Source organism: Microplitis mediator, chromosome 7, assembly GCF_029852145.1.
Source record: "Microplitis mediator isolate UGA2020A chromosome 7, iyMicMedi2.1, whole genome shotgun sequence".
In the NCBI taxonomy this organism is placed as follows: domain Eukaryota; kingdom Metazoa; phylum Arthropoda; class Insecta; order Hymenoptera; family Braconidae; genus Microplitis; species Microplitis mediator.
In genome coordinates this window covers 23,545,909-23,566,704 of record NC_079975.1, presented here as the reverse complement: position 1 = coordinate 23,566,704, position 20,796 = coordinate 23,545,909, and the positions used below count along the sequence as shown (strand labels likewise).

The window sequence follows — 20,796 nt, the reverse complement described above, 5'->3', positions numbered from 1 at the left end:
TGGCTGATCACCGGTAGGTGAAATCGTGTTTCATTCAGTTTCGCACACAATATTTTTCATGATTACCCTGCATTGGGACTTAAAGTTTCATTGTCAGCAGCCAGTCAGAAAGAAGTTGATTTAATGCGAAGAAATCGTGAAATCGCGAGGATTCCCTCGCTAATATTAATTCGCGGCATTAGACTCAAGTTTTTTGACTGACTGTAGAGACACTGAAATTTTAAGGGCCAGTTTTTCAAACCGGGCTTAAATTATCACTGCTGGTATATTTATATATTCCCTAATAGCCACTTTAGCTTGAAAGTGACAGTAATTTGACAATTGAAATTACCGAAACTTGCTGACAATTTGACAGCTAAAGTTGGAAAGAAAAATTTTCGGTTCATTTTTCCTCAATTCAGAGGTAACTTTTTTTACTAGAAAAAAACCATAATAAGTTATGCTGCAGTTAGCCGACGTCCAATAATTGGATTTTTTTTTAAACAACAAATTATTAAAAAAAAAATATTTGAAAAAATTGCACCTATAATTTATTAAATTTTCTACATGCGCATATTTTTATTTTTATTTTTTTTTTAAATTAAGTCGTTGAAATAAAAATTCGAAAATTTTTAACTGCCTGCTAACTTCAGGATCATAATAAGTTTCCTTGAATTTTCCATCAAATGTCCGTCAACTTCGGGCTTTTCCGTTTTTGACGGCAGTTTGTATACAAGTTTCGAAGTAAATTTACGTCAAATTGTATAGCAAGCATACAAATTGACGTCGAAAACGGAAAAGTCCAAAGTTGACGGACATTTGAAAAAAATTAAAGGAAACTTTCGTACAGTTAACTTTTGCTAAGCAAACTGTACACGGAAAAAAAATATTAGTAAATATTAATGAGATTCTCGTCAACAGCACGCCTAGACTGAATCTCAGTAAATTTTACTGAGTAGAACGTAAGAAATTAATAACAGATGCATTTTTTTGACAAGTGTCTTGTACTTTTTTAAGGTTTGAGTAGTAATTTTAAATAGTCAAGCAGTATATTTCAACGATTAACTGTTAATTATAGCAGTTTAAACATTAAAATCATAATTTTACTGATTGAAAAGACATTAGCTATTGAACATAACATAAATAATTAGAAGTTGAACTACAATTATTGTCAATCATTTTTTTCCGTGTACTATAGGGGACCTGAAACTTCAAGTTTCAATGCTGGTATCATAAAAATAATAAGAATAAATATTTACCGGTCTTATCGTCAATGGAACCATCCATGAGCTCCTCTTTGGCAGTAAGAAAGTCTTTGGTATCAGATAATTGAGTCGTAGAATTACTGCCAGACAATACTTCATCGAGAATTTCTTTTTTAACTTCCACTAAAGGCACTGTGTGTTGCGTAATTGCACCCTGTGGTAGGTGAACTTGATGACTCAGGTTATGGGTCATCGTGTGAGGCACTGACGGTTGTATTTGTTGATGCGTTTGCTTTTGCTGTTGCTGTTGCTGTTGTAACTGTTGATGAATATGCTGCTGCTGCTGCTGTGTTTGCTGTTGAACAGTAACAGGCACCGGTTTTTGGGCAGAAATTAGTGTTGGTGTCGTGGACAATGGAGTTTGCGGTGGTGTAGTTGCAACAGGCGTTGAAGGCTGAGATGATTGTTGGACGTTACTGGGCACTTGTGGTGTAGCAGCTTGAATAGTCTTCGAAGTTGCCGCTAATGTCATCGCAGGTTTATTCAACGGTGATACCAATCGTGTAAATGAAGTTGGGACTTGAGTTACGCGAATTTGCTGCGATTGACTTTGATTGTTGATCAACGGCGAGGAGGACGACGACGATTGTGATGAAGACGATGATGAGTCACTTGTAGGCGAGGTTTTTAGTGACGGCGACGACTGATTTGTTGCTATTTCCTGATTTATTACCGTTTCTAATTTAACTTGAGTCAGTGGCTTAGCTGATGCTGTAACTGCTCCAGCTAATGATGATGATGATGATGGAGATGATGATGTTGAAGTGGCAGTAGTTAGTAAAGTAGTTGGTAATTTTGCAGACTGATTAATTTGAATCTGTTTAACTGCCGAGTCAACGATTGTCCGGGATGACGATTGAACAGTAAGTGGAACAGTAGCAGTAGGGGTCGTAACTCTCGGAGGTTCTTCTTTTATCGGCGGGCTCTGAGTCTTATGCGGAGTTGCCTGCTGTGATACAAATGACGTTTCACGTGCCAGTAGTTGTTTAGTGACAGAGGGTTTTGTCGTCGGTGTTTTATTCAACAGCGGCGGCAATAATGCGGACGGTGTCGGAGGCACAGGTCGAGCCAACTGAGCTTCTAATGACGGCACTGCTGGCAAGCTCGTTGCTGACGATGAATTTGGTGCTAAACTTGTCGTCGCGCATCCGGTGTTTTGTAATAATTGTTTCAATAGAACATTTGAATCTTCAATGCGATGATTTGGTTTAGGAATCTCTGGCTCGCTGCGTGTCGGTACTGATTTCTTATCATCGTCTTTGGCTGATGACGTTGGAATATTTTCAGCTTCGTTGGTCTTGTCGATAGGCAACACTCCAGTTGATTTGTATTGATTTGATCCAGATGTCAGCTGAGAATGCAACAGAGTTGGAGTTTGGGATAAAGTCGACTGGAGAATTGACGTCGTTACATTTATCGTCGCTGGGCTGCTCACCAGTGGAGGTACTGCGGTTTTAATTGACATCCCAGATGTTGAAACAGCAGACGTATTGACAACGACACGTGATGCTGATGGAGATGACGCTTGGAGATTCTGGTTGCGTTGAACTGACGGAGTTGGTAGAACTGAACTCAGAAGATTACTCGTTTGAGTCAAGATAGTGTTGGCACGATGGCCTGCTATTGAAGGCTTGACGCTGGTTGTTCCCGAGAGCATGGCATTGAGCATCGCATTTGACGTTATCGAGATACCCGAGTTTGTTGACCGCGCGACCGTAGTTGCCAGCGGCAAATTAACAATCGATTGTGATTGGATGGTATTTGTTAGCATCCGCGTGAATTCTGAGGAAGTTGTTTTTCCAGACAAATTGTCTTTCAACTGAAGCGCGAATGTCGTGGTGTCTGCTGATGATTTGACACTCGCGGTTCCTGAGGTTGCTGGACTGGGAACTGTTTGAAGTCTGAAGCTGAGACTCTGTGGGTTACCCAGAGAATTGGGAATCATTGATGCCGGTGATGTCACAACTGAGCCGATTTTACTGCCGGTCATCGCTGATGAGACCACGGTGACGATCGCGGTTTGAGTTGTCGTGTAATTTTGAGACGCGTGATTTGTCTGAATTGATGATAAAAGTGTGCGGAGTTGTTGGGACGCTGCCACCATATTGGATGTCAATTCAGTGGGTTTTGATAGTGGAGACAAGTGAGGTACTGCCGTTGTTTTTTGTAGCTGGGTCACGTTACTTACGGCAACTGTCGGTTGGACTGCTGGAGTTTGAGTTGAACTTGGGGTCAAAGTTGGACCTGAAGTCGGAGCTGAAGTTGCAGCTGGAGCTGGAGTTGGAGTTGAAGTTGGAATTAAACTTGGAGTTAAAGTTGTTTTGGTTACAGGAATTTCCAAGGCTGATTTTTGTTTCGGTTTTTCCTCAGGCTCTTGCTGGTCTTCTTGGATCGGCTGGTCCAGATCCATCAGCGAGTCTTGCAAAATATTGAAAGGCAAAGTGTCCAAGGGCATTGGCATCTGATGATAAATCATGCTGGTTGACTTCCGTTGATCATCTAGGATATTTGTATTGGCCATTTCCGGTTTTGATGATATTATATTCTGCAGCATGTCTAGAATAACGTCCGAGGATTCTTCAACTTCATTAGTGTCAGAAAATTTGCTCGACATTTCAATAGGATTTATTTTGTCTGAAAGATTTGATTCTTTAGACTGATCATCAGTTGCATTCACTGCAATTTTATCAGCATCAACTTCTTCTTTGCGGTCTATAATCGGTTCAGAATCATTTTCTAAAATATTAACCAGCGACATTTCATCAGCAACTGGCGACATCCGTTTGAACGATGAAATATCTGGTTTATTATCACAATCAATTTTTTTATTATCACGGTCACTTGGATTTTCAGCAGGATTATGAATCGCCTCCAGCATACTCTCCAACTCATCTGTGGTATTCAGTGGGTCAGATTTTTTTTCTTCCGTAACTGACGACATTTCAACAGAAGAAAGAGATGATGACGACGAAGACGATTCATTACCAGCAATACAATTAGCAACAGGATTTAAATTATCACCCAGAATATTACTCTCTTCTTTTTCATTGACAATCATCAGTTTTTTTTCTTCACTTATCGCATCACTTGTAACAATAGCATTGTTTTTATTTATTTCCGTCGATAACTTTGGTTTTAACAACGTCACTGACGTAGGCTGCACAGCAATAGCCAACTTGGTCGAACTGATGACGTCATTTTCAATAGTGACAGGAAAAAGTGATACATTTTCATTGGCGACGCTAAAACATATTTCAGATCTGTCTTTATTGTCAGTAAGTTGGGCTAAAATTTTCGACGCTACTGAGTCAGGCTCAATATTATCAATGGAATTTATTTTCTGTTTTATTAAATTATTATTACTACTGCTGGTGATGCTGCTACTGATATTTATACTGTTACTGTTACTACTATTAGTACTTATGGTTGTACTGGAAATTTCTACTGATTCGCTGGTTGATTCACCCGTGATTTTAACGTCTGATACGTTTGTTGTCACGGAAGGCAATGACTGGTTTTGATTATCGCTCGACGAAATATCTTTTGTACAGACAACTGTCGTTGGATCAGCTGTCATTGGTGTTGCTGCTGGCTTAGGTATAGATATAGACTCTGAAAGCGTAACTGTATTTAATTCACTGGTTATTTTAGAATCTGCCGCGGAGTCTGGAGTTGAATTCCCGGGGGCTGTTCGCTCGGCAGCGTCGACTTGATCGACGGGCATCGAACAGGGCGAGGATTTATCAGTTAAATTGAATGGACTGTTTTTTTTATCTGACAAATTTACGTCAGCGGAATTTACGTCTGTGGGTTTGGCGGATTCTGCTGATTTGAGCGAAGTCTCGAAGGAGGTGTCGATTTTTTCGGCTTCGTCTTCGACGCAGGACTCTTTGGATAAATTGTCCTCGGGGGATTTAGTGCTGGGGTCGATGATCACGACTTCGGATGCACTGACCATGTCACCGAGAGCCATGAGGTCGTGGTCAGATGTGTGGTCCATGAAAAGTGAAGCCTCGGGTGAGGGATCTTCGTTCATTTCTTCCTGATCTGGAGACTCGGGAGTGTCAGTTACGGTGACGAGTCTCTTTCCACTTTGCAGAGTGCGCACGATGTCAAGCCGCAGACTTTTTTTGTTTCTATTCTGTGTAGGCACAAGTTCGTCATCGCTGAGAATCGAATCGTCGACTTGAGGTGGATCCATTTGTAAAATTTGACCGAGCTCGTGGTTTTGATTTGTGTTGTTTACCAAAGCGTGACTTAAAATGTCATTGCTGTCATTTGAGAGATCGACGGGTTCGAATAGAAAAAATGACTCTTGCATTTCGTCGGGATCAACTGGACCAAGTGCAACGTCAACTAGCTCTTCAATGACAGTATCGTCGCTGTCACGCTGCGCAGTTGAACTCAACGTAACTTCTTCATTGACAATTGTCTTGTCGTCATCGTAATCCGTCGTGTCGGGCATTGACTCCAATTTGTCGGGACTGCCGATAGCAAGAGTCGCCGGTTTTTCAACAGCAAGACTTGAAGTCGTGCTGGTTTTGGACTCAGTCGTTGGTGGGGTTTGTGGTGGAGTGTGAGAGTCATCGTCGAAGTCATTGTAGTCAGCGCACACGAGACTGTTTATTTTAGACTGTGATATTCCGGTTTTACGATGAACGACACTAGATGTGTTGGGTTTGTCTTCATTTATTGAAGCGGAAGTCGTTGTTGTAATACGCGGCTCTGCTGTTTTTCCTTTACTGCACTCGGGTTTTGTTGACCACATGGGAGATCCTCCTCTCAGACCTGGTTTGAAGTATCCGTAGCGTCCAAAGAGTGATTTTATAGGGATAGGATTGAGTGGATGATGAGGATTTCCACCACCGCGGTTTTGATTTAGATCTGATTGATTTGCCTGCTCTTGATTCATTTGTTGCATCTGTTGTTGCTGCTGCTGCTGTTGATCGTTAACATGACCAGAATTTTGTACAGAACTATAAGTATAAGTGTGTGGAGTACGAGGAGTACCAGGATTTTCTACACTTTGCGGACGATCAGGCATAGCCGGACTGTTGCCATTCGACTGCCGCCGTTGCATTTGCATCGGAGACGGCCCCATGGGACTCCGTGGCATGGGCGAACTTGGAGTTTGCGGCGGAGGTGGGTGATGTTGATTGTTGAGCTGGTGCTGAAGCATCGGTGAGGTCGAGGGATGGCTCCGAGCCATGGGACTCGGCGGCTGGTACTGTGAGACCATTGGTGAAGGCGGTTGTGGATGAATGCGAGTGCCCATTGGACTAGGCGGTTGAGAATTTTGACTCAGTTGCTGTTGGAGCATCGGTGAGCCCATTGTTTGCGGTAACATCGGGCTACGAGGCATAGGCGAGCTCGGAGGCTGCCCGTAATTTTGTTGAATTTGTTGGTGAAGTTGCGGACTAGGAGAATTTGCTGGCTGAGAAACCATCGGTGAACTTGGAGGTTTTTGCATTACGTGTTGTTGTTGTTGTTGTTGGATTTGTTGTTGTTGAATTTGTTGCTGTTGTATTTGTTGTTGCTGCTGAATTTGTTGCTGTTGAATTTGTTGCTGTTGAATTTGTTGCTGCTGAATTTGTTGCTGCTGGATTTGTTGCTGTTGTGTTTGCTGCTGCTGTTGTTGCATCTGCAAAAATTGTTGCCGCTGTTGCTGCTGAGCTAATTGCTGTTGTTGCAAAATTTGTTGGCGCGCAATTTGTAAATTACGCTGGTTGATAGCATTTTGAGTTTCTTGATTTATACCACTGACTTCATGCTGCTGCTGAATCATCTGCTGTCGCTGAAGCATTTGCTGATGCTGATGCTGAGTCAGCATGGGCTGCTGAGCTGGCTGAGGACTACCCAGAGGAGAGCGTTGATTGTAAATAATTCCTCCCTGCATTTGCATACGCGGTCGCTGGTTTATGTCACCAACTGCTGACGGTCTTACGAATCTCTGGTGTGTATTCTGCAGTCTTATTCCTTGTTCGCTGATTATTTGTTGGTTTGTTCGTACTTCTTGTGGGAACGCACCGGGACTGGTAGTGAGTCTTCCACTTATCACAGCACGATGCTGAGGAGATGTCATGCGTGGAGTAGGTCCGCATAATCCTGGAGAGGGCATCGCACCTGGACTAAAAGGACTCTCTTCACTTTGTGAGTGTGGAGTTCCAATTCGTGGAGACGGCTGCATATTGTGAGGCGAAATAGTACCAGGATTTTGTTGCTGAGTACCCGGACTGTGCTGCAGCATGGGCGGATTCGGACTGTGCTGGATAATTGTAGCCGGCGAATGCTGGATCATACTTGGAACACTACCAGGACCGGGACTGTGCGACACTAGTCCAGCGGGACTGTGCATTGGTGATGAATGCTGGGATGGAGACATCAGGGGCGAACAGGGTTCACTTGTCTGAGGTTGTGTCTGCCTTTGCTGTTGTTTGTTATTGTACTCTTGTATCAGCATCCCATGCTGACGGGTTTGTTTCCTACTGGCGTCAAGTTGTTTCTGTAGCACCGCTTGTTCACTTGATATTCGCTGGAGCTCAGCTGCATCATTCTCCGTCAATTCATTACCGGATTTACGTAATTGTCGCTGTTTGCTGTTCAATGATTTACGGACTTTGCGTAATTTTTGTACCTCAGTCTCGTAATATTTTTGTTGCTGCAGAAGCATTTGCTGATGTTGTTGGAGCCAGTGTTCGTATTGGGCAAGTAGTTGACGATCTTGGTCAGTTACGATAACTTCTGGTGGAAGCGGCGGTGCCGGCACTTGAGGAATGTTGAATGTCGCAACTCGAGCTGTAAATAAATAAACATTTTTATAATAATCCTATAAATTTATAAAATAAAAAATAAAAAAATTACACACCTTCAGGAGGTGTCTGAGTAGCGATCGGCTGTCTAGGCTGTACTATTTTTCCAGGATCAGTAGCCTGTGGCCAGGGAGTACCAGGCGCTGAGGGTGGTCTCGGCTTACCTGGCGGTCTGATAACAGGACCACTGGTCGCTGGACCACTGACAATTCCTTGAGGCGGTGAACCCAGTGTAGAAGATCCCAGTACATCAGCTCTCAGTCTCTCAAACTCACTGTCACTCAGTAATGCACCAGTCGGAGTTGGTTCTACTTGCTGCTGCTGCTGTTGTTGCTGTTGCTGTTGCTTCTCCTGCTCACGCTTCTCCTGCTCCAACAGATCCTCCAGCAGCAACGGTTGCTCCTGCGAACACGACTGCTGACAGTTAAAGTCAGTTCACGCTTAATAATTAAATATAATTAAAAAAATAAAAAAACTTCTTATTCATTTTTGGTCATTAGTTTCAAATCTTAGCCTTCGCACACGTTTAATTTTAAAAATAAACACATTGTCATGCACACATTTTTGCTGCAGCCAGTAACTAATGCTGTGACTTTTAAGTATTTAGAATAAAAATTTTTTTTTTCTTTCAATTACTGTGTAAATTATAATTATTTTAATTATTTAAATGCTTAATAATCAAGTGAATTAATTAATGATGTTTTTTTTTTGTTTCAATTACATGGTGGCCACAGATTTTTGGGATTGAAATTCCCTGACTTTTCCAGGTATTCCAGTCAAACAATTCAAAAATTCCCTGACTATGTGTAGTAATATTAAATCATTGGAATTATTTATTTAATTTAAAATAAAATGGTACGTCAGTTTAATCAATAATTAACCATTGTCGTTAAATGAAACTTTTTTTTATTATTTGTCAATGTCCATTGTTTTTTTTTTTATTTATTAAATGAATAATTTTTTATTTTTGATTTGAAATCCATGTTTTTATATAACTTACTCTATAATAAAATATAAATAAATTTTTCATTTTCACTAGAATAAATTTCATAAATAAGAATATTTCATAGAATATTAATAAAGTATTAATGAAGTACGCGAATAATAAATATAGTGAAACTTATTAGTTCATTACTTATGTATACATTTAATGTTTTTAGTTTTTTAACTTGTCAATATGGATGTTAATAGCTTGAAGATCCTGGCGATTGGTTTCTACTAAGACTTTTTTTTTCTAACAGCCTTGATAATTCTAACTGCTTCATTTTTTCGCTATTGGAATCAATTTCTACTAATTTTTTTTCAAGATGGTTTTAAACCGCATTCGCGCCGCGTCACTTTTTGATCAGTTTTGACAGAAAACTAAATTTGTCGGATTTTTTCAGTCAAAAGAAAAAAAGTGAAAATTTTTCCAGCTTTATGACGAAATTCCCTGACATTTCCCTGACTTTTCCAGTATGTTTATAATTTCCTGACATTTCCAGGTTTTCCAGAAATGTGGCCACCATGAATTATTTAAATTAAAGGAAAAAAAATGATGAGGAATAAAAATGATCGATGGTTATAAAAATTTATAAATTTAAATGCCCCAAGACTTGCTCACCTGGAGAAGCAAGGGTCTCCGATGTGGATGCGGCGTTATTGAAGGAGGAGTTGCACCCGTGTGAACAATTGGGGCCATCGGTGAACCCGGAACAACACCAGGCACTTGGTGCCCAATATGAACTGGGGCTCGCGGCGGCATAACACCCCGTCCACCTGGGCACAGCCCCATCTAGACATGCACCAACACCAATGCAATTGCAACACACCCAGGCCAAAACACCATTTTTATGTTTTACCAACCATTACTTTTATAATAATAATAATAATAGCAGTATAAGTTAAAAGACCTAGTACCCGATCAGAGAACTAGTACCCGATCACTGCATGTATTTGTATATCTATTAGGGTGCTTCAGAAAAATCGGTTTTTTTTTTGCTGATACACCTAAATACTGTGATACACATCGAAAAAAAAATCCGTCAAAGTTTGAGCCCTTGATATTAATTTTGAGTACTTCCTTTTTCGTTTAAAATTTTTCCCATTTAAAAAACCTGTAAATCGAATAACTTTTTTTTAAAATTGCTATAACTTAGCTGGATTTTGAGCTGTCGTTTTGAAACCAGTTTACATTTGTAGAGTATTTGGTACTTTTTGAAAGTCTGTAAAACGATTTTGCCCTAACTCGATCCATGTCGACTGTATCAGCTACGAATCTCAATTTTTTAACTTTTTTCATATATTTTTATTGATAGTGAGAAAACGGCTCATCTTACGAGAAATATGCATAAGACGAATCTTTTAGGAAATTTTGTCCTCTACAAAATTGTTTATTACACTTATACTGCTAAAGTGCACTGTTTATAAGATACAAGCAAAATCATTCTAAAAAATTAAATTCAAGGTGCGTTAAATTTAATATAATGCAATTTTTTTTACTGTCAAATGATCAACTGCTTGTATCTTATAAACGGTGCACTTTAGCAGTATAAGTGTAATAAACAATTTTGTAGAGGACAAAATTTCCTAAAAGATTTGACCTATGCATATTTTTCGTAAAATGAGCCGTTTTCTCACTATTAATAAAAATATATGAAAAAAGTTAAAAAATTGAGTTTCGCAGCTGATACAATCGAAATGGATCGAGTTAGGGCAAAATCGTTTTACAGGCTTTCAAAAAGTACCAAATACTCTACAAATGTAAACTGGTTTCAAAACGATAGCTCAAAATCCAGCTAAGTTACAACAATTTTGAAAAAAAGTTATTCGATTCACAGGATTTTTAAACGGGAAAAATTTTAAACGAAAAAGGAAGGACTCAAAATTAATATCAAGGACTCAAACTTTGACGGATTTTTTTTTCGATTTTTCTGAAGCACCCTAATAGATATACAAATACATGCAGTGATCGGGTACTAGTTCTCTGATCGGGTACTGGGTGTCATACTTTAAATTAAATTTTTTTTTTAAATTAACTCATACTACAATCCTACCGCGAATCTATTAATTTACATTATTATCTAATCACCAACTTCATTGATGTGATCCTTTATCTGGGACATTTGTGGTTTAATAAATAATTTTAATTACTTTTTTATATTAAATAAAATAAATGAAAGTAAAACACCACATGCCGTGATTAAAATTAAATTAAGTTAGATTCATACCAACACCAGGACACGTTTATAATAATAATAAAATGTTACATAAATAATTTAATTTAAAAAAAAAGTTAATTTATAATTTAACTATTAAAGCGAATTAGTTGCCGCGAATAAAATTAATACGGCAGTAATAAATGTGAAATTGATATACAAGTTTGTAATTAATATTTAAAATAAATTTAGTGAATATACTGAATTGAGAAGCGATGCATCAATTCCAAGGATAATTTATTTTTTAATTTAAAAACAAATTACTAACCTGTACAGGTCCTGGATAAGGTGGCGGTGGGCCAGGATACGGTGGCGGAGGTGGTGGTGGTGGTGCTAAAGGCATACGAGGTCCAATCATGTGTCCAACTGACACCACTCGTCCCGGTACTCCTTGAACTCCTGTAACTCTCATCCCTAATCTCTGCTGTTGCTGCTGCTGTTGTTGTTGCTGTTGTTGCTGCTGCTGCTGCTGTTGTTGTTGTTGTTGTTGCTGTTGTTGTTGTTGCTGCTGCTGTTGCTGTTGTTGTTGGACTAAAAAATAAAAATACACAATTAGAGTCACGTTTTATCAACAAAAATCTGGTATCAATTGACGGGAAACTTACGCTGCATGTGGGATTGAGGAATCCGTTGAGGATGTCCAGGAAACGTTGAAGGATAGCTAACAGTGACGGTATTGGTCGACGTAACGACTCCGATAACGCCTTCTGAAGAGAGCAAACGAGTTCCTGGAGGCATAGGACGGCCCATAGCAGCGGCTTGTTGGACATGTTGGTGCATTTGCTGCTGAACAACCATCGCTTGGGGATGATTTTGTGTCATAATCGTTCCAGGTTGTTGCTGCTGCTGGACAATCGGAATCTGCGACTGAGCCGCGGGAATCGGTTGCATCGCCGCTGCCGGAGGAATCTGAGGAACACTTGGAACTGTTGACTCAACGGCTGCTGATACTCCTGCCTGATTAGGTGGGTCATTGGTAATGTTCTGATGTGCTGTTGTAGCAGCTGTCAAAACTTCAGATTTTTGTTCTTCTTCTTTTGATTCTTTCTTTAGTTTCTCTTCTTTAGTCTCTACTTCCACTTGTTCTAAATCCATGTCAAGAATATTTGTCTTCTCTCCACCAGTTATGTTGTCCAGTTCAGGATCTGCATACTCGAGGATATTAAAATCTGCTCCCATTTCAGCTAAAAAAAAAAATTATCAATTTTATTATTAAATTCATTTTTATAAATTATTATTTTTAAATATAAAAATAATTTACCAAGAAGTTCATCATCATCGTCAGCTAAATCTCCTAGTATTGCACCTACGCCCTCGACCTCTCCCATGGGAGCTCCTTCTTGCTCGAGTTTTTCAAGCTCTGCAGTGACATTATCGGGAATTTCCGAAGCCTCAGACGACGTCCCAGTGTTGTCATTGACTGTCGTTTGCATCAAACCCGGTCGCGACATCGTCTGAGCGTTCATCATTCTGACACTCGCATTAATATCCTGTCCAGCTCGAACCACACGCTGTACCATTTGCTGGTTATGTACATGATTAGGATCAGGAAATCTTGGTGGCCCTTGTTGCTGTTGCTGCTGCTGTTGTTGCTGCTGCTGCTGTTGCGGTGATTGCTGCTGCTGTGGAGGCTGAGACTGCTGAAGAATATCATACTGATCTACCAGTGGATTTCTCGGCACTGCCATCCGCTGCTGAAGCACTTGCTGCTGTTGCTGCTGCTGTTGTTGCTGCTGTTGAAAGTGTTGCTGAGGAATTCCACCAGGCACTTGGGGTCGCTGCAGAAGCATTCGCGTGCGCGGATCTATGCTCTGTAGTCTAGCATCTGTTTTTGTAAGAAAAAAAATTTGAAATTGAGTATCAATTAATTTACTAATTAAATTAAAGTAAAATAATTAACTTACCAGGTGAATTTCTTATGAATACATTCAATTGAATGGGCATTCGAGGCCTGATACCCGGAGGCAAAGGATGTCTGAAGGTGCCCTCGACAGTATTGGCAGCTGGCTGTGAATGCTGAGGAATTTGTACGTGAGAAGATTCAAATTGTTGCTGCTGCTGCTGTTGTTGCTGCTGCTGTGAGTCAACTGGAGCTGAATTCGGATCCTGGGTCCAGGCATTGCCGGGGATACCGTCAATTTTTTTACGAAACTGCGACCGCTGAAGTAAATCTCTCAGCTGCTGATTGACCTCTGACTGCTGGTTGAAGACTTCAGATGTCGGCACTACCTCTTGTTGACGTGACTCTGGTCGTGGCGAGGTGTAACTCGGCGCCGGAGAAGGTGTAGGAGGTTGATTGCTATAAGGATCGGGAGTACGTGATGGAGCATAGACGTGGGTGGAAGAACGGGGAGTGGGAGGATTAAAGAGGGCGCGATTTGTGCCAGGTGGCTGTGAAAATACGTCGTTTCGAGGTGATGTCGCGTACGTGGGAGTACCTGGCATTAGTGGACGTGGTGTCTGATTTCCTGGGGCAAATCCTTCTGATGAATTGTCAAAACGCTGGAAGTGCTCGGGCCCCCCACTGGTGGCTACTGCGACTGCTGTGATATGAGTCGAGGCTGGTGACTGAGGGAAATCGTGAGGTGACTGAGGTGCCTGAGGTGAAAATGGCGACGGTGGTTGGGGGAAATTTGCTGTCATTCCTGGACGCACTGCCACTGAAACTGGACGTGCTGGTGGCGCGCACTGTTGATTTTGTAACCGTGGCATCGCTTGATGCGGACTCTGAGGGGCATTGCCACGAATAACTTTCATCGGTGGGGTGGCAAATGTTCCACGAGACCCAGGTGATGGTGATGCCATCGGTCCAAGATGATTTCCATCCTGTAAATAATTTTAATTATTTAAGAATTGAACCAGTTCCTGACCTATCAGTTACCACGTGGACTTATTTTATTTTTTTATAAAATTAATTATAATTACCTGCGTTGTGGTTACTTGTAGCTGAGTTGTAAGTCCTGTGTTATTGTCTGTATTCAATTGAACTCCATCATCACTTATTTGTCGCTGTACTCGTGCCATTGCTAATATTAAAAAAAAAAATTGTTTAATAAATAAATAATTATATAAATTATATACGGAGAGAAATTTATGGTAACATTTACAATATATTATGGGAATGATTGCCATAACGGTGACCGGTTTTTTAAAAATATCGATTATAGGAACGGCACCCATACAAATTATAGAAAGCGTTCCCATGCTATTATGGTATCCGTAACCTAATATTATGATAATTGTTTTCATACATTGTGGTAATTATTACCGTAATTTATGGTAACCTTGACATATATAACGGTTATAATTCCTATACATTATGGAAATCGTTACCATAGTATATAGTAACGTTTACCATAATAGTATGGGAACGATTACCATGGTAGTATGGGAACGATAATTATAATGTTACGTTATTCCCATATACAGTGGGGAATTTGATTTTTTCTTTTTGAGTAAAAAGAACACGTGCCGCAGGACGATCAAAGTTTATTTTTCGATACAATCGCGGTTTTTTTTAAATATCTCATGAAATATGCAGATTAAAGGAAAAAACCATAGGAACAATTTTGTAGGAAATTAAATTCTTGACAAAAAAGGTCAAGTTCATTTTTTTTATAAAATGTGTATTTATGAAGATATTTTTAAAAAACTTTTTTAGATCTTATCAATTGAGCATTTTAAGGATAACGAATGTTTAAAATAACGTTTTTTCTTAAATATAGACAACTTCGTAACTCGTAACATATCAATCATTAATGCTTGTTGTAGTTTCTATATACTTAGAAAAATGTTATTTTCAAAATTTGTAATCCTTAAAACGCTCAATTCAGATCTAAAAAAAGTTTTTTTAAAATATCTTCATAAATACACATTTTATAAAAAAAATGAATATGACCTTTTTTGTCAAGAATTTAATTTCCTACAAAATTGTTCCTATGATTTTTTCCTTTAATCTGCATATTTCATGAGATATTTTAAAAAAACCGCGATTGTATCGAAAAATGAACTTTGATCGTCCTGCGGCACGTGTTCTTTTTACTTAAAAAGAAAAAACCGAATTCCCCAGGTATTTTTTCACTAAAAACAAGCTTTTTATGGGACACCTGAGAAAATTTAATTTTTAACGACCACCCTATTATACACCAAGTAACTATTACATTGTAAGTATGGGATTTATTCCTGAGATTATGGGAACTATTCCTCGAGTACGGTAATCATTACCAATTTTCTCTCCGTATTGCAAATAATTAAATGGTAATGAAAAACTTTCTTACCATTTATACGCTGGTCATGGATAACTTGCTGCTGAAGTTGATGCTGCTGTTGTCTGTATTGTTGCAACTGTTTCCAGGCGCGTTCTTGTTCAGCCTCTTTGGTTGTTCGATCTCTATTAGCAAGTCGATCTTGCTCCTGTTAAAAATATTAACATTATAACCACATATATATTTATTACTCTATTATCATCACACCTTTATTTATTATTTAAATAATAAATAATAAATAATTGATAATTAAAATTTCAAGTTTCGGTGTAATGATTAATAGATTTAAATAATTAAATAAATTTATATGAAGGCGTCAATTACAATCAGCCAAAATTATATATACACCAATAACCGGAGCATTCACAAGTTTAATTAAAAGAAAATAAATAATAACAATAATATGTAACAATAGATACAACGTGTTATTAAATTAATCGTTTGATTAAATTAATTATTACATACGTCTAAATAAAAATAGTTTTAGAAATATGTTTTGTGTGCAATTTTATACGACAGAAAATATCCAGCCACCATTCAGAATTAGATTATTAAATAATAATAATTAACTTTTTAAAAAAATAATTAAAACACCCAGCACATACACGCTTACATTTAACTCATGTTTTTTTTGTTCTTTTTTTTACATTTTTAGAAACGTTGAGACTAAAGATCTATTTGTTTTCGTTTTAATTTTATACAATACGTGCAAGATAATTGTGTAGAGTTTTTGTTTTATCAAGTTAAGGAAAAATTTTAATTAAATAAAATAATATCATTGATATTACTTTTGATTAATAAGAATTATTATATCGTTTGATAGTCAGTGTAAAAAAATTTTTTAAATGTTTGCTGTCTAGTATAAAAATAAATCTGTTCCAAAAAAGGATCACATGAAGAACTTGGAAATTTGAGACAAATTTGAATTTTAAATTAAATTTTTTAGTGACTCAAAAATTCAAAGCTCGAAATTTAAAATGAAGTTTAAAAAATATTCAATTTAATTTCGAGTTCAAAATTTTTAAAAGGTAAAAATTTATTTCAAATTTTATTGTCATAAATTTGAAAGTTCGTGTGTAAAATTTTTGAAATAAATTTTTTTTTACACGCATTTTATTAATTTAAGACAGATAATTTTTTTTAAATTTTGAAAATTAAAAATATTTAATTTAGAATTTATTGTAATTTTGATTTTTATGTAAATTATTTTCAAAATTTTTTTTTTGAATTTTACTCGTACGAGAAAATTTAAAAATTTGACTTTTATAGAAATAAATTTTGATATTTTTCTAAAAAGTCAAAACTTGTTAATGGAAAAGTTGTAATTAATTCTAATTAAATATTTTACTTTTAAAATTTTTGAAATTCAAAAAATTATGCACTGGCTTCAATTAATAAATTTTATGTAACGAAATCTTTAAAAATTTTTTAAACAAATTTTTTTTTGCACTTTACTAGTAATAATATGAAGCAACTAATAGTCTAATAGAAAAGAATAAAATAAAGAATTAAAAAAAAAGCGTAGGTTATCTAATTATCGACGTTCATACTGACAATAAGATACAATTCTACTTGAAACCCAATCAACAAAAATACAGTAAGCAAAAATAATTATTAGTAGTCATATGAACAACAGTAAGGGTTGTGGAGATTGGAAATTTTTTAATGAGACGTGGATTTAAATTCAGGAATCAGGACAATGGATAAAGTGCTAATGGGTGTCATCATGCCACAATTTTCCATATTTACGATACACGTCATGGTAATTTACGGGGGTAAAAAAATATCTATACATACGACTCAGTAAACAATTAGATACAAAAAAATAAATTGAAACGGTCAACAAAAATAAATACCAAGAGCTTTGTCTATCACATAAATCGAATGGGCCAATTAGAGATGCAGTTCAATTCCATCGAATACTATACGACTGAATCATTCATTCTAGAGGTGTGCGAATAGTTTCGTATCGAATAATTCAAATTTTTCAAATTATTTGTAAATTTTTAAATATTCAAAATTTTACGAATTATTCGTAAGTTTTCAAATAATTCGGAATTTTTTTTTTGATTGACTTAAAATTGTAAAATTTTTTTAAATCAGATTTTTCTCCATTAAATAAAAATTAATAAATTGAGAGTTGATTAGAATTTTTAAAATTCGAATCGAATAATTTTAAAAGTTACAAATAATTCAAAAAGTTACGAATAATTTGAAAATTTTTGAATCGTTTGATTTTATCGAATTATTCAAAAATTTGAATTATTTGATTTACTTTGATTCGCACACCCCTAGTTCATTCCAAATGAATAATAATTTTTGTGTAAATAAAATAAATAATCATTTACTAGAATATTTAAAAATAGTAAGAATATTTTTACAACCGATTAAATTTTTTTATTTTACTATTTTAATGTTTGTTTGAAAATATCTATGATACTGAAGTTAGCCGACGTCTAATAATTTTTTAAATTTATTTGAAACGATAAATAAAAAAAAAAAAAATATTTGAAAAAATTGCACTTGTAGTTTTTTACATTTTCTACATGTGCATATTTTTAGATTTTTTTTTTTTGTAATTTATTTGTTGCAAAAAAAATCCGAAAATTTTGAACTGTCGGCTAACTTCAGGATCATAAATACCTAACTTTTAAAAATGATCCTGAAGTTAGCAGACAGTCAGAAATTTTCTGATTTTTTTTTCAACAAATCAATTACAAAAAAAAAAAACTAAAAATATGCACTTGTAGAAAATCTAAAAAACTATAGGTGCAATTTTTTAAAATATTTTTTTTCTTATAATTTATCATTTTTTTTAAATCCAAAAATTATTAGACGTCGGCTAATTTCAGTATCATCTTTTAAAAACGGTAGTTATGCAAAATTATATTTGTTTTAATGAATCATAAAAATAAAAAGTCTAAAAAAATAATTTAATTATCTCAGATAGTTTGATAAAAGTTCAGTAATAAGACTAATTTTTACGAATGGAAAAAAAAATTTTTTACGAAATAATTAAGGTAAGAGACCCGATGCCCGATCAGGGAGCTAGTACCCGATCACTCATGTATTTGTATGTCTATATTTACTAAATTTGACTAAATATAGATATAAAAATACATGGAGTGATCGGGTACTAGGTCTTATACCTTATAGTGAATCTAAAATAAATAAAAAAAATTATTTAAAATGTAAGAATAATAAAAAATTAATCGGTTGTAATTTTTTTCTTGTCCACAGAAGATTATCAACAACAACAATTGAGAAAAGATTTAATAACTGATACTGAAGACTTTAACAATACTAATAACAGATAAAAAAAAATATGTTTCCGTGTAAAAAAATAATTTCGTTATAAAAAAGTTCATAACAGAGAACTTTTAAATTCGAGATGATTCCGAACTTTGAACTTTGAAACTTTTAGCTGAGTCATTTTTCAAAAAAATAATTCGATTTCTGATTTTTGCTGTTAAGCAAAATATTTAGAAATTTTTTACATTTATCAGAATTTTTTAAAAATTAGCTCGCGATCAAAAATTTATTTACTCTCTAATTTTCCCAGTTCTAAAAATCATCATCTCAGTTCCGAATTTCTCAAATTTTATGAGTGTGAATGTCGCATACATTAGACAAATTTAAAATTATAAATAAATAGAGTAAATATTTGATAAAATAAAATTTTAAAAAATGCGCATTTAAAAAATTTAAAAATTAATAAGTGCATTTTTTTTTCAATTATTTACTCTATTTATGTATAATTTAAAATTTGTCTGATGTCCGTACATTCACACTCATCAAATTCTACGTTCACATGAACATTTTTCGAACGAATTTTTTTTTTACACGGATATGTATGTATATATAGACAACTAAAAAAGACGATTTGATATACAAATATATTGTACAAGGCAAGACACTATAGGCACATTTTAGGCTCACCATGACCGGGGTCTGTACAGGTACAGTGTGAATAATTGCAGTGGGTGGCGGATCGTAGTGCTCCTGGCTGAGGGAAGGGAGGGTGCGCATTATTTCAGACGGGGTGAGCACTCTAATCTGATGATCTACCGAGGATAATTGTCGTACAGTGCCAGCCACCACGATTGCACCAGCAGTTCCACTCGGGGACTGAGGAACAACAACACTTTGACTATTAACAATAGTAGTAATATTACTACTACTACTACTACTATTATTATTACTAGTATTACTATTATTAATGCTAGTATTATTAATAGTCGTAGTGTGAGTTGATGATGCAGAAGAACGTTGCTGCTGCTGCTGTTGCTGTAAAGCCACTGAAGACAGCTGCTGTCCATCACCGATGATCGTGTTGCAGAAAGAAACAGTTGGTGTTGTGCAAATAATAGCCGTGGTGGCAGGCGACTGTGTGAAAGATTTAGTTGAACAATTATTGGACTCTTGGTGCGTTAAATTGCTAATATAATTATTTAATGAATTGACAGAGCTGGGCCGTGGTGATGAGGATGAACTGGTTGAGGTTGGGGATGGACTGGGTGAGGTAGATGTTAGCTGTCTCGGTGGCGTTGGTCCCTGTCCCTGTACCGCACACACCTCCGCTAGATGACCAACGACCACACCAGCAGTAACTGATGAATTTGATCCTGATACTGCTGATGCTGTTGATGATGTTGCCACGATGATTCCAGCAGTACCCGTCACACTTGTTGATAATATTGATGGTGATGATGTTGATCCAGCGGCTAGTACTCCTCCAACAGACACCGATGATGACTTGTCTTGCTGTGACTTGTCATTATTTATCACTGATGTCAAAAGACCGATTTGCTTTTGACCGGCACCGCAGATTCCTACTACTGGAGATACTTGGACTGATGTCATCGTCGTGGTGACGGGTTTGGTGGTGTTGGTGTTGCTAGGTGCGCTTGTTGCAGTGACTGGGGTCGTGCTTGGTATCTGTCGGTTCAACGGGTGCCACACGTTCACACACTTTTTTTATTTTTGTTTTACATTACTAATTTTACTAGAGTAGCTTTCAATTTTTATTTTTTTCTTAAGGAAATTTGCTTACTAATTTTTTTTTTTTTTTTTTTTAAATTTATAATTAATGGCTTTGCTATGGACTATCTCTGTCTTTATTTTTAAAATATATATTTTAAAATAATGGTTAACATTACAGGGTAAGTTAGATACTGCAAGGGATGACAGAGGATTAGGCTAACAGGCTCAATGCTTATTGCGAATAACAAGTCTAGTGGTCCAAACATCTTATTAATGGGGACACACAAATCGTTTACTA

The 20,796-nt window shown here is 36.6% G+C and overlaps 1 protein-coding gene across 1 annotated transcript in view; it reads right to left on the bottom strand.

Moving 5' to 3' along the window:
• Positions 1 to 20,796, bottom strand: part of LOC130670876 (histone-lysine N-methyltransferase 2C-like) — a 35,791-nt gene that overhangs the window by 5,886 nt on the left and 9,109 nt on the right. Inside the window, exons 9-18 of the mRNA XM_057474481.1 lie at positions 19,455 to 20,453; positions 15,528 to 15,663; positions 14,176 to 14,276; positions 13,155 to 14,076; positions 12,512 to 13,075; positions 11,856 to 12,434; positions 11,519 to 11,781; positions 9,657 to 9,827; positions 8,110 to 8,467; positions 1,239 to 8,039 (exon numbers count right to left, since the gene is read on the bottom strand). Of these exons, the coding sequence (XP_057330464.1) occupies positions 1,239 to 8,039; positions 8,110 to 8,467; positions 9,657 to 9,827; positions 11,519 to 11,781; positions 11,856 to 12,434; positions 12,512 to 13,075; positions 13,155 to 14,076; positions 14,176 to 14,276; positions 15,528 to 15,663; positions 19,455 to 20,453 (10,894 nt within the window). The remainder of the gene's footprint in view (positions 1 to 1,238; positions 8,040 to 8,109; positions 8,468 to 9,656; positions 9,828 to 11,518; positions 11,782 to 11,855; positions 12,435 to 12,511; positions 13,076 to 13,154; positions 14,077 to 14,175; positions 14,277 to 15,527; positions 15,664 to 19,454; positions 20,454 to 20,796) is intronic.